This window comes from Mandrillus leucophaeus, unplaced genomic scaffold (assembly GCF_000951045.1).
Source record: "Mandrillus leucophaeus isolate KB7577 unplaced genomic scaffold, Mleu.le_1.0 Scaffold353, whole genome shotgun sequence".
Classification (NCBI taxonomy): Eukaryota; Metazoa; Chordata; class Mammalia; order Primates; family Cercopithecidae; genus Mandrillus; species Mandrillus leucophaeus.
Genome location: NW_012103732.1, coordinates 405,160 through 419,539, shown reverse-complemented (window position 1 = coordinate 419,539; position 14,380 = coordinate 405,160). Strand labels below are relative to the sequence as shown.

General features: G+C 39.1%; 1 protein-coding gene across 1 annotated transcript in view; it reads right to left on the bottom strand.

The window, feature by feature from the left end:
• Positions 1-487: 487 nt before the first annotated feature.
• ERAP1 (endoplasmic reticulum aminopeptidase 1) overlaps positions 488-14,380 on the bottom strand; it is a 39,441-nt gene continuing 25,548 nt past the window's right edge. Inside the window, 10 exon segments of the mRNA XM_011989424.1 lie at positions 488-1,472; positions 5,301-5,382; positions 5,930-6,070; positions 6,553-6,714; positions 7,610-7,794; positions 8,464-8,620; positions 10,356-10,437; positions 10,440-10,535; positions 11,034-11,113; positions 13,054-13,208. Of these exon segments, the coding sequence (XP_011844814.1) occupies positions 1,317-1,472; positions 5,301-5,382; positions 5,930-6,070; positions 6,553-6,714; positions 7,610-7,794; positions 8,464-8,620; positions 10,356-10,437; positions 10,440-10,535; positions 11,034-11,113; positions 13,054-13,208 (1,296 nt within the window). The 3' untranslated portion in view covers positions 488-1,316.

The following is a 14,380-nucleotide window of genomic DNA, read 5'->3' as shown; positions in this document are numbered from 1 at the left end:
GCACACTGTGGGTTAGATAAGTCCCTGTGTAGCAAGTTTTCAGAATAAGAAATAAAATCTAATTCTTAGGGTATTATCTGACTTGAACTCTGTTGGTTTACCATGTTAGTAAACTGTGCTTTCTATTACCTATACATAAAACCTGAGCAGCAACTGTGTGCTGAAGCAACTGTGTGTGAAGTCTTCACAAAAGACTTCAAAGCCAAAGAATGTCCTATTTGCTAATATGAGCAAATATTTTGTTTCACAATGTACTATCATTTATTGGTGACCCTGCAATAATTTACTGTCAGTAAATGCCAATAACTAGTTATTTAGAAATTGTAAACTAGGCCAAATAAGAAGCAGAGAGAGAAACGAATCACCTCCCTAAGAAAAGGGTTTTCCTACAGACTTGAATGCACTCTGCTTTTTCAGAAGAGATACTGTATCAGTCAGGGAAATAGATGACACTCAGAATTATCTGAGGGGGGTTCTATAAAAAGACTTTTTGCAAAAGTACAAGCACATTATGTGGAAACCACAAGTCTCGCCAGGACTAGTAAAAGCCAGGCTCCCACTGAGGCCCCTAATCCTGAAGGGATGAGGAGGGAGCAGTTACCAAAATCCAGAGGTGGAGAAGGCTGTGTGGAAAAGAGGGTCCCCTCTCAGGAGCTAAGACCCTCAGGGGATGCCAGCCCGAGGCATCCAGTAAGGGAATCAGGGAAGAACACCTATTACCTCCTCCGACCCCAGCTCCAGCTCTCTGGCTCCCCACTGACCAACATCCAAAGGGCAAGGAAGCTTGAGGACTTGGCCTTTACAAGTCAGCCCCTGGGCATGGAGCAAGGAAGAGAGGGGTGGGCAGCGAGTCTGGAGGGGTCAGCGGGGAGAGCCAGAGCTTTAACTCAGCCATCATCTGGCTTAGTCTCGGATCCAGGTATTCATTGTTCAGTAGTCGACTATTCAGAATCTTTCGAGGAAATTGATGAAACAGTTTATGAATGACAAATGTGGGGCACAGGGTTTTGGACACTGGGGGGCTTAAGCGTAAAATATAAAATGAGAAGAATAAGGCACTTCATTCCTCTGTGGCAGGGAACCCAACACTTGGGTTTACATTGCAGGGCCACACCTGTGATGAATGAAACACGTGGTAGCGATAGCCCACTCATGAAAAACTAACAGCCAGTCTTTTCACCGGGACAGTCAAAAAATGAGTTGAAGGGGAAAAAAGTATCTTCAGCTGGAGCCAAAACAGCCATCTCTAGTTTGAAAATACACTCAACAAAATGTTGGTGATTAGAGATAACAGGAACCTGGCAAGGGAGGAATTTTTACAGAAGTTCAAACTTTTCACTTTGCAGCCACACTCTGATTTTATCAAAATTCTTATCCATCCAACGGATGTTTTCTTCAATGGTTTCAATTGTCTGTTGGACACAACGGAGCTGAGAACCATTTTCTTTCAAAGAGCTGAAGAATCCTTTTACCTTGTGAGGAAAAAGTGAGTTTTAAAAAATTAATTTTATTACATTAACCAGATGTAACTTTAGTTAAAACTGAAGCCAAAATTCCAGCATTTGTCAAAATTCTATATAGAAGGCAGTCCCAGCTGTCTGAATAGGATTATGTACACATAAGCTGTATGAAATGAGCTCATGCCTCATGATGTCAAGTTCTGTGTTTTTTCTCTGCAGTTCTTTTGTTTATTCCCAGCTGCCAGACTTTAAAAGATTTCACTGTTTACCATTTTATAATTAAGGTTTAATTGTATCTATTTAATGTGTTATTCTGTTCTATACTCACAGATGCAAACTTCATTTTTTAAAAACATGATATCTAAAAAGCAGAATGTGCCATCTCTTCTTTGCCAAGCAAAACAGTTTCCACCATGTAAGTGCCGTCTTCCTCCATGGGCCTGGCCTTGTATGTTATTATAGAAACACTGTGGGGAATGGGATTCTTAGCAAGTTATGGTGGTAAAACCCAAACCTTGCCAAATTTTTTTAACCTAATCTACAATTCATGTATTGTTGTCTCAAAGTTCCCCATGATTTTAAAGAGATAAGAAACTCTTGTCTATCTCCTGAAAAATATCTTTGTTCTTGTTTCATTTCTGGGTATCTTAACCCCTTGAGCTCACATGACAGATAGGCTGGCTTTGCCACAGGATTGGCCATTGTGCGATTCTGTTTCACCTTAAAGGGTATAAATTTTCACAGCAATAATCCATCAATTTTTGATTTGGTATCCAGGAAGCAAATGTAGGCCAAGATGTATTATTTATTCAGCATAGATTCCAGATAGTCAATTCCTTAGAAATCCATGTCATAATACCATATTATTGGTTTGGGAATAAAGAGGGGAGTAGGAATGGGTTTTAGAAAGATAAGATTTCAATTTTAAATGATGCAGAGTTGTTTTTATATGTCAATACAGTACAACTTTTCAGTGAGCAGAAGGCATGGCCTCCTGCTGTAGCAACCTGGAAAATACTTCTCCACTGTCTACCTTAAGTTGTAGCTCAATCTACTGCTTCATACACGCTCAGAACACAAGATTAATTCACAGTCAATTAAAAATCACTTTGAGCACTATTCAACAGTCAAAGCACATCAATAATCTTACTAATTGCTCAAATCATTAATCTTGAAGGAGCTCATTATGATAGCTCCACTAAAAACAGACCTTCTACAACAGCGAAGCCAGCTGCTAACCATTACTCTTACCCTTGTCCTGACCCAAAAATCATCTCTTCTGTCTTCACCTGTCTTGGAAATGCAACATCTCAACTGAATATTTGATTCAGACTTGGCTCTTTAAGAACAATTTCTGTGCAATAAGTGGCACAATACAGGGATAGGAAAACAGGTTTATCCTACTAACTTGATTTGAGCAAATGATTTAACTTTCATGGAACCCAGTCTCCTCATCTGTAAAATGAAGAGCAGTGGTGAAGGATTTAGTTATATAATGCAGGTAAAGTGCAAAACCCCAAACCCAGCATGTATCAGGGACTTAACCTCATCCATTTGTTCACCAATATTTACTCTGATATTTATTCATCTGTCTGCTGTAATTACCGTGCTAGACACTGAGGATGCAGCAGTGAATCAGGCAAGCATCCTCCCCTCATGGAGCTTACAGTCTTTTGGGGGATACATGCAGTAAATATGATTACTGTAAATAAACTGCTATGAAGAAAATATGCCAGGGGTATGCTAGTAACTGGGGAGATGTGGCCTGCATTGAACTGCATGGTTTTGGGGAAGGTGATTTGAGCCAAGACCTCTCAAAGATAAAATGCCCCTTTCTTGTGAAAAGTTGGTGAATACTTTCTAGTGAAAAGCCAGGCAGAGAGAAGAAAAAGTGCAGAGGCTTAAAGACAGGAGAACCAAGCAGTAGCCCAGGAACAGAAGGAGACTGAGTGGCTGCAGTGTTGTGAGAGAGTAAACCAGGAGAGCCTGTGGGAATTGGCACCAGAGAGGTCCTCAGAAGCCAGGTCATCAAGGTCGTGGACACATGGGAAGGAGGGATTTGGAATTTACTGCAAGAACAATAGGCAGGGTTCAAGAAGCCAGGGTCAGTTATGTGCTGACTTGCAGTCTTAAATGTGGAAAATGTTTTGCTATTGGCAAAGTGGCAAGGGGGAGGCCAGTTAGGACACTATTGCAATAGGCAAGGCAAGAGATGAGAAAGGACTGGATGGGGGTAAGAGCAGAGAGACGTGTGCAAGATCCAGTGCGTGTGCTGAGAGAGGACCAGCAGGACTTGCGTAATTAGATGTGTGGGGAAGGAAGGACTCAGGATGACTCCTATATTTTATATGTCCATAGTTTGCTCTCCATTATGATAACATCTCGGGCTCTTTAATTTTCATGCCCTGCTTCAGGGTCTTTGCACCTGATGTTTCCTCTGCACACAATACTCCTCTAGATATCAGCATTTCCTTCAATATCTTCTCCAATGTCTCCTAATCATTCTATAAAACGGCACCAACCCTCTACCCCAATCCCTCTCCTTGCCTTATTCATCTTCAGAGCATGTAACTACTTGACATCAGTTGATTTGTCTGTATTTGTCTGATTCCCACAGCAGAAATTTCAGCTCCATGACAGCAAAGGTTTTGTCTGTCTGTTCACTGTTATAGCCACATAACCTAAAACCATGTGTGGCATATATGTCTTGAATGAATACAAATGAATGAATGAAATGCTTTGTTGCTATAGATCTTGTCTATGGATGACTACCTTTCTGGTCAAGTCTTTGGACAGCTCTTCAGTCATCACACAGAATATCTCTGCTCTAGACCTCGCTGGAGTTCAAGGTTGAATTATTATATGCAAGTTAATTTGACAAGCCTGGATGAGGCTACTGAAAACTGGAAAAAGCTACGAGACTGTAACAACCCTTCATTCTTTTCCATTTCCAAAGCTCTCTCCCCATCTCAAGCTAGAAAATAGTATAACCAGACTACACAATGGAACCACTCCTAAAAAAGTTAATATTAGCCTCTCAGCTTTTATCTAAATGTACTATAGTTTAAGAGCCATGTAAAATTTGTTCCACAACTTTACTATATGAAACCTTATTATAGAAGGGACACCACAGAACTCAATGGCCCACATATCAAAGTCCTTGAGTTTAGGACTGAAGAAAAGTCTGCTTTTGTAGAAAACGTGTATGCTTCATGTTCTCTTTTACCAGACAATGAGAATAACTCGTACTGATTCCTCATTTTTCCTTGACTTCTAGGAATCTCTGTGATAAATTCAGGGGACAATTGTGAGAATTATCCTCAGCCATAATTCCCTCACATGGTTATCACCTGTCCATTATGTATCTTTTTGTCCTTCATTTTAACATTTCTTTTATACACGGATCTTAAAGCTGCCTGAAATTCTGTCTGAAGGTAGATGGTTATATAATAAGTGACAGGGAACCATGAACTTGGATGGTTTATAAAGAACCTAGATTTCAGATCTGCCTCTTTAACAGTAGCTGAATGACCACTTCAGTCATTTATACCTCAATGCCCACTTTTAACATCCTTAAACAGGGACTAATTGTCTCAAGTAATTTCTCTTCAAGTCCTAAGGTTTTAAATGGCAGAGCTAAGACCTCTTAACATGTCTGAGAAGAGGCACAGTTTTCACTAGTTTAATTGCCACTGATTTATGCTGCTGTCAGTACCATACCGTCCAAAAATAACTTCTAAATGACAAAATTCATTTCTAACTCACCACACCCTCAAAGTATTTTGTCTACCCCATATTAATTAGCTAATTTTCATTTATGATTAAAAAGATATATATTACCTCTTCAAGCCATGTTCTTGTGGAGAATTGATTTGTTGTACCCATTACCATGTGGGCTATGGAATGTGAGCCAAGTTCAAACCTAGAGAGGAAAATATTCAAAAACGGGTTGTGAAATATTCATTTAACTTATATTTTAAGGGCCTCCTATATATAATACCTTTTAACTAAAAACTGATGGGTGTGAAAGTACAAAATATGATGTCTATCCAATGTGTTAAGATCTAGCTCTAAAGAATAATACACACCAACAGCTTAATAAAAAGTTAAGTATCCAACAGAACATGACAGAGGCAGGAAGTGCTATAAGAGTTAGACAATGACAGATGCAAACAAGCAATCTGTGCTCGTGGAAGGCCTGGGCTGAACTCTGAGGAGGAAGGCTTCATCAGTCCATGGGCTCAGGAAGGGGTTATGCCAGATGGAATGGAAAACACCCCTGTACATATTCACAAATTAGCACTGAATTCCAGTTTTATATTTTCTACAAATATTTTAAGTACTTCTACTGCCTATCTTCAATAAAAAAGTACCTTTAGACTGTTACTGTTCTTCCACAAACAACAAGGCTGAAACACAGTAAGGTTATGAACTTATCCAGTCACAGCACAATTTTTGGCACCACTTACTTCTGTACAAGTTTGTTCCAGTTTTTCCTCAGAAATTTCCAGGCCAGTGGGTATCCTACTGGGTTCCTGCCGATGAGTACAAGAATTCCTGGAAATTCCTGAGTTTTTATTTTATCTCCCTTAAAGCTTTCATCTAGTAGCCTGAAAGGATTAAGAAAAGAAATGTTAGCAATGAATAGGTGGTGAAACAGTTATGAATCACTGCAATAAAATTACTTGTAAAAGAAAAAAAAAGTCTGCCAATAACAAAGGTTAAAAAGATAAATGGGTAACCAGAATCCTGATAAATCCACTATAGCTATATAATAAAAACTAACATTTATATAGTATTCTCATATACCCTCTCATTTGCTCAAAAGAATAGTTAAGGAAGAGTAGCTCTAGTAAATATTTTAAATATGTTGTCTTTTTAAAGATACACAAATGTATATGCCTTTAAATATTTTTCCTGACACCTGGTTCTCCCTAATTATTTGCCTTTCTCATTAGATGTATGCTGACTTGCAGTATGTTCCCAGCAGAATAGACAATTCCTGGCCAAGAAAACAAAAATAGATGCCAGAATGATCTAATTTAATCTAATTTCCCTTGGCCACATGAACATGAATGAATGACTGACTCACCATTGAAGCTTTTCCTTATTTTGGGTTGTGCAGAGGGCAAATTCAATTTGTTCTTTCTCAATACTGGACAAAGAAGACTGATATTTACTATAAAGAAAATCCCAGCCTTCTGTGCTCTGGGCGCCCACAGCAAACACTGCCAAGGTCACATCGATAGGCAGGCTATAGAAAGGAACACACGATGAGAATCTGAGATGCAGTAAGTATGTTTATAGGCATAATGGTGACCAATTATGAACTGCTAAACTGTCCCCATGATCAGAGAAGCATAACTGAAAATATAAACAAAAGCTACCGATTTCCTTCAGTTACACTTTGTAAAAAAAAAAGGCAAGAGAAAACTATCTAAAATTAGGTTTTAAGTAGCCTTCTCAAAAATGTAATGTGAAATGCCATTTTTATAAATACCTACATATTTAAATACTTTAATGATGCTGGGTGACTCCATAGGGGATCACCTTTCAAGCCAAAAGAAAGAAATTCAAACTATATTCAAAATGTACACCATGATCACAAGTCAGGACTGCAGTAGGACCACTGTTTGGATTTCTCTAAGCTGAAGCATGTAGATTGTTGGCATAAATGTTTCCTGGGTGGGGTTTAAGCTCCAAATGTAAAAGGACTGAAATGTAGCTGAATAGGGATTTCCAGATATGGTAAAATCCTACCTTGCTTAGACAGCATCAGCAATTACTATGCATCCCTATCAGGGACTTTAGAAGCCCAAAGAAGCTTCTATAAAATACAATGCCTGTGTTTCTCTATGGCATGGCTGTCACAGTTTAAAACAATTTTGCATTGCCTATACAAAAATGGGAATTATTCCAATTCCATCCTAACTCCCCAGATATTTGACTTTTATGCACAGAAGTTCCCTCCTAGCATTTCTTAAAGTTGAGAGATGCATAGATAAATCTTAAAAAGTAATTTATTTTTCAAAACAGGGCAGCAGGGGAGACACTTATACTTTTTGTTTTCCCTAATGTTTAGTACCGATGATGGAAAACAGAAAAGATACCCTTCACATCAACAAAGTGGTTATTCAGTAAGGACTGACCTCAAGTTTCCATTGGATTCCTTCCACTTCCTGAAATAGCCTTCTGCCCTCTGTACGCACGGCTGATACTTGCGCACACAGGCAAGGAGGAGTAGCTGACTCCGCAGCATTCGCTCTGAGACCGAGCCTTCATCTGTCCACGTCTGCTTATCAATGAGGTCCCTTAGCAGCCTAATGAGGAAGGCCTGAGGGCATTGCACAGAGGAACAGGGACTAGTATTGTCACAGGTCATTTCATGTTAATATAATCCATTATGGTCTCAGATGATGGGGGCTAATTTTTAAAGCATAATCTAACTTTTACTGTATAAATCATGCAGCACTGTTTATATTTAATTATAAAAGGGTCAAAACCAACAAATAATGATGAATGACTTTCATATTTTCATAACAAACTTTTATAAGATATCCTATCTACTTAAAGTCAGGATGAATTGCCACTTTTAAAACAAACTCAGAGTTTATATGACTAAATTTTGAGAGCAAATTATGCAACAAGACTTCATGACATTTTGCCAAGAATAACAATTTTGTGCCTCTTCCTCAAGTACCATGAAGAGTCCCAGAAAATCTGAATGTCAGCCATCATAGTAGGAAAGGAAAATGAAATAAAAGGTTTGTGAAAGGAAGGAAAAAACAAATCCATGCAAATTAAGCAGAGTCTGAGAATGCCATTTCTATTTTTAGTGCCAAATAAAACCAAAATTTTTGCTAATCCATCTAAATACTGAATTAATATTTATTTGCTTTTCCTTAATATGTATATAAAGATACACACAAACATACACACACACGATTTCTTTTTAACACAAAAGAAATAGTAATTACATAACTATTTTATTTCAGGCTTTTACCTTGAATTGAGTTTCCACTTCATTCATATCTCTTTTCTCCATTAACTTATACATAGGAATCAGCTCATTCAAACCTTGAAATACGGGCATAATTTCAGTTTCATGTTTCAAGTACAGGGATAAATCCAAGGCCTTTTCAATGGACAGCTTCCCAATGCTGAACAAGAGACACTGTGGTTAGTGGTTTAAAAGTAAATCCAGGAAGTCAACATTTTGCTTCAAAATATATTTTAGTCTTCTAGCAAAACAAGCAATCAGATATAAATGGATAACTACTTATAAATAGATAACTACGGCCAGGCACGGTGGCTCATGCCTATAATCCCAGCACTTTAGGAGGCCAAGGCGGGTGAATCACCTGAGGTTGGGAGTTCAAGACCAGCCTGGCCAACATGGTGAAACCGTGTCTCTACTAGAAATACATAAAACAGTCAGGCATGGTGGCACGTGCCTGTAATCTCAGGTACTTGGTACTTGGGAAGCTGAGGCAGAAGAATTGCTTGAACCTGGGAGGCAGAGGCGGTGAGCTGAGATGGTACCACTGCACTCCAGCCTGGGCGACAGAGTGAGACTCCATTTCCAAAAAAATAAATAAATAGATAGATAACTACTATATAAGTCTCTTTTCTATCACATGTAACACACCATCTGGCATGTTTACACTAGGGAGGAAGTTTCTCAAACATAGTAACATCCAAGGCTAACATGTGAATAAGCCGGAATGGAATCACATCAGCATCTGTCCCTGTGAAACACGGGATTGTGTGCTGAACTTCTAGAGTAAGCAAGGGATTTCCATCAAAGACCCTTTAGGAAGCCTGGTCAGACTATCATCTGGTCAAATCTACGAGTCCCTGGAGGAAACACATTTTCTTCTCCATTTCAAAAGACACTGCATATCCTTAGAAATCCTTCATTACAGAGGGTTAGTGTTAAAAACCTCAGTGGTAGGGTATATATTATGTAAGTTTAAAAAAGAAAAAAGAAAAAGCCCTCTACAGCTCAAGCAGAAATATTCTACAGAGGGGAATTTTTTAGGCAGAAAGAAACAGCTAGGTAAGCAACCCTTGACTTTCTCCCCCATTGCTTTTTCTCACTTCAGGAGGCCCAGTACGGTGGTGAGAAGAACCAGAAGGCACTCAAAATTTAGGCCAGAAGGATATAGGTATGAGGAGAAACAGAGAGAATCCTTCCCACCTGCATGCTTCCTCTTAGGACTTGAGATCTGCCTACATGTTGAAGAAGTTTTGAGTTTTAGGCTTTGAGAGCATTTCCTTAAAAACTGTTGTCATGGGGGTTAAAAAAAAGGCCGGGGGGTAGTGTTAATTCTGTCCTCACACTCAGAGATCATTTGGTTGGGCTACATTTTATGAGCTATATTCCATAAAGATACTGCAAAGTTCAGGTATCTGGTTTAGGAAAGAAAACAAAAATCCCTTCTTTAATCCAAGAAATGTAATGCAAACAACTTGGGCCTGTGTCACTTAGTCTTCTAAAAAGCCTTCAAGGCTGTTAAAGACCCAGTGATGGGAGAAACATGATCCGGTATAGCAGGGCCAGAGGAAGCTGAGGGACCACGCCACCGCAGGGACAAGGCAAGGAGTTTCGCCAGGATGTTGATCTCCTGGTTATCTACACTTCTGCCTCAGTATGATCTAAACTGTTAATGAGAAAGATTAAGACACAGATTCCTTCCTTCTAGTGCCTTAGTAGTCACAGACAGGAGGTTAATTATAAGGCTAAAAGCAATCTTGGGTTGTTAGAAGAACTTGGAGGAAAACACCTTTCAACTTCTTGTTGTCAATCAATCATTTTTGTCTTTAGAAATCAAGAATTTGAACAATAACAGCTGCTTTCAGAAATAAACCGAGACTTTGTGCAGCGTGTATTACCTGACAAGCTGAAATGCATTGTTAATGAGACTCGCCCGATCGTTACTGCTGACTGCTGTGTGTGTTCTTTTTAAAAGGCCAAAGAGTCCCATCCATCATCCTCGTAATGCACAATGTAATAGCCATTCATGCCCACATTAAATTTGATCCATTCCACCTCTTCTGGGAGGATGAGCACATCTAGAGTAAATAAAATAAATCAAAGCTCCATTTGCTCCCTTGCCTGATGAAAGTTTTTCTGATCAGAGACTGGGCAAGGAAATTAGAGAAGAGTTTAATACTGAACAATCTGAAATCATCACTTATTTCTTTCAGAAACCAGAAAACAGCAACTCAATAGACAAAAGCTAACACTAGCTTTAGACATCAATTTTGTGAGATTTATAGATCTATGAAAAGAATGCAACTACGTATCTGGCCATACATATGATATAAAACAGTAATGTTAACAAAGTAATAGGGAATGTTCACTGGTAATCCCTCCTTTTTAGCATTATATAATTCAACTATAATCTCTATCTGGCAAGATACTGGCCATTCTTCTTTGAAACCAGAAAGTATTTTCAGTCTGATCCCTTTTGCTTTAACCGAGATAAACAGCAAAAGAAACAGCATTTTAACCCTACTCATTTTCACATTCCTCTTTGAATTAAACTGGTTGTTTCCAAAATAAATTACCTGTTTTTGTTTTTAGCAAAAATCGATGGACCATGTCTGATTTGCTGGTGATGAACGTCAATGGAACATGCCACAGGTACCTAAAAGAAAGGAGAGATGGACTGTTCATTTGTTGATTCAATTCAACAAGCAGTTATTAAATCACCTATCATGTGCCAGGCACTGGTTAGTTAGAACAAGATAGTACCCAAACAGCTACAGCCAAGCTCTCAAAACATCCCCAGTCTGTTTTCCAACTTTGCAGGGAGTGTCAGCTCAGGCACTATTTCTTTTTCTTGGACTCCTTGAGTAGAGCTAAGAATTTGGACTCAAGTGAACCCTGAAAGCCTTTTTACAGTGATTGGCTGATTGCATCTCAGAGGCCTAACTTCAGGAGTCATGTGCCTCCTGAATCGTATATTAGCAAGCACACAACATCACCTCCTTGGGATTCCTGTCAATGATACATAAACTGAATCTGATCATGGAGAAACAGCAGAAAATCCAAACTGAACGACATTCTATAAAATAACTGACCTGTCCTCTTCAAAAATGTCAATATCAAGAAGCCCAAAAAAGACTAAAAAGTTGTTTCAGAAAAACATGGAGACCAAAAGGATGCAACAACTAAATAAAATACGTGATCCTGTATTAAATCTTAAGTCAGAATTTATTTTCTGTTTTGCTCTAAAGATATTTTTAGGACAACTGAAAAAAGTTGAATGGGATTTATAGATAACAGTATTGTATCAAGTTTATTTCCCAATTTGGATAATTGTACTGTGGCTATGGTTATATAAGTGAATGTTCTTGTTTTTGTTTGTTTGTCTGTTTGTTTGTTTGTTTGGAGATGGAGTTTCGCTCTGTTGCCAGGCTGGAGTGCAGTGGTAGGATCTCGGCTCACTGCAACCTCCACCTCCTGGGTTCAAGCAATTCTCCTGCCTCATCCTCCTGAGTAGTTGGGCCTACAGGTACCCACCACCATGCCTGACTAATTTTTGTATTTTTAGTAGAGATGGCATTTCACCATGTTGGCCAGGCTGGTCTCGAGCTCCTGACCTCACATGATCCTCCTGCCTCGGCTTCCCAAAGTGCTGGGATTACAAGCATGAGCTACCGTGACTGGCCATAAGTGTTCTTGTTTTTTAGAAAATACTATGCTGAAGCACTTAGGTTTGAAGGGGAATCATGTCACCAACTTACTGTCAAACAGTTCAGAAAAACACATGCCAAGTATATACATACAGAGATATGTATATAGGTGTCTATGTAGATAGATGGATATCGATTAATCAAGATTTAAAGCCTCCTTAATCCTTTTGGGAAGATGGGGGAGGGAGGTGTATACACACACACACACACACACACACATATATCCACACAAACATATATATGTGTGTGTGTGTGTGTATATATATACACATATAGAAGAAAGTAAAGGAATAAAGAGTTAACATGTATCTAGGTAAAGGATATATAGGAATTTGTTGTGCTATTCTTGTAACTTCTCTATACGTCTGAAATTGTTTCAAGATAAAAGAATTTTTTAATGGTATCCATCCAGGGTCAATCAAGTTGCAGCATCTTGTTTCTAATAATATTCTTCTATAGCATTAAGCTGATGAACAAATCTAACTCAGAAGAAGACAACTGAGTCTCTCATAATTCTCAGAAATCACCTAAATTTTTTTGTCCTCAGCTCCAACCAAATGCTAGGCGCTACTGTAATCTAGTAGCAGTTGCTTAGGTTGGAGCTGATTTCAAGTCAGTAACCAGAAATTACCATCATATCAAATTACAAAATATGAGAATGTTAAAGTAATTATATCATCAACTTTACTGAGAATAACCAAGGTTTAAAGCCTCCTTAATCCTTTTGGGAAGATGGGGGCAGGGAGTATAAGTCAACTTCATAGGATACACAGATGCAGTTGAAATATTTTAGCAATAGCGGTAAGGGCATTATTTCAAAAACAAGGTTCCATCCTACAAGGCAGATGTTATCTAGACAACAAAACAAATTTTACTCTATGAGCATTACCCAGTGTCCGGGGCGCCTTCAGAGCCCTTCATGTAGTGCTCTTGCTTCATGTGTACATTCCTTCCCCTCACTGTGATGGTTATCAGGGGAAAACCCTTCTGCAGTGTCCAAGTGTTCATCATGGTTTTCACATCCAGCCCTTCCTGATGCCAATGCTGGTGTGTACACAAAAAAGCAGACACATCACCCACTTAACCCAGCTCTAAGAAAAGACAGAACACCAGCTTGTGCTCAGTCACTACCAGTTGCCAACCTCCCCTCTTTGGAGTGTTTTCTGATCCCTTTCTCAGTGTGATGTTCCCAGCCATCACACCTCCATTAAAGCACCAACTGTTTGCGTGCCATTTTCCTCCACTACACATACGTGTCTAAAGGACAGGGAGCATACCTAGTTCTGCCGGGCACACTTTGGGGCTGGCAATAACACTGGGCACAAAGCAGGCATGTGAATGAATGAAGGAGGAGAAGGGAGAGAAAGTGCCAGGTTTTCAATACCTACATAACTATGCTGGTTTCAGACAAGCAAGGTGGAAACAATGTTCAGTCAAGAGCCTGTGTTTCGAAAGTGAGCATACGGAGATGACCCACACTCAACAAATAGTGGGAACTCAAAAGGAGCTGTTTTTTGATACTAAAAAAGCTTTTAAGAAATTATTTAAAAAGTAGTAAAGACTGGGTGTGGTGGCTCATGCCTGTAATCCTAGCACTTTGGGAGTCTGAGGTTGGTGGGTCACCAGAGGTCAGGAGACCATGACCAGTCTGGCGAACAAGGCGAAACCCAGTCTCTACTAAGAATACAAAAATTAACTAGGCATAGTGGCACATGCCTATAATCCCAGCTACCTGGGAAGCTGAGGCAAGAGAATCGCTGGAACCGGGGAGGCAGAGGCTACAGTGAGCTGAGATCACACCACTGCACTCCAGCCTGGGCGACAGACTGAGACTCTGTCTCAAAAAAAAAAAAAAAAGAGTATCACTAAAAAGATAACATGTGCCACCGGACAAATCTAGAAACTACTGAATAAAGCAATCTCTAGGAACAAAAAAGGCCAAGAAAGTAAAAAATATAAAAAGAAAAAAGAAAGATAAAATTCTGTTGAATCTCCAGACTCACCCTCAGCTTCCTCTGAAAACATCCCACAAATCCAGATGAACAGAGACTCAGGCTGTTTTGTGACTAGATGTTATGAATATTTTATAGCTTAGCAGTTAAAAACATGAGTTAGATCTAAATTCAGATATCTGCTCTGCAATTTACCAATCAAATGTCTTTGTATTTCATGTTCTCAACTTTAAAAATAGGGATAGTAATAGTACCCGACTCACA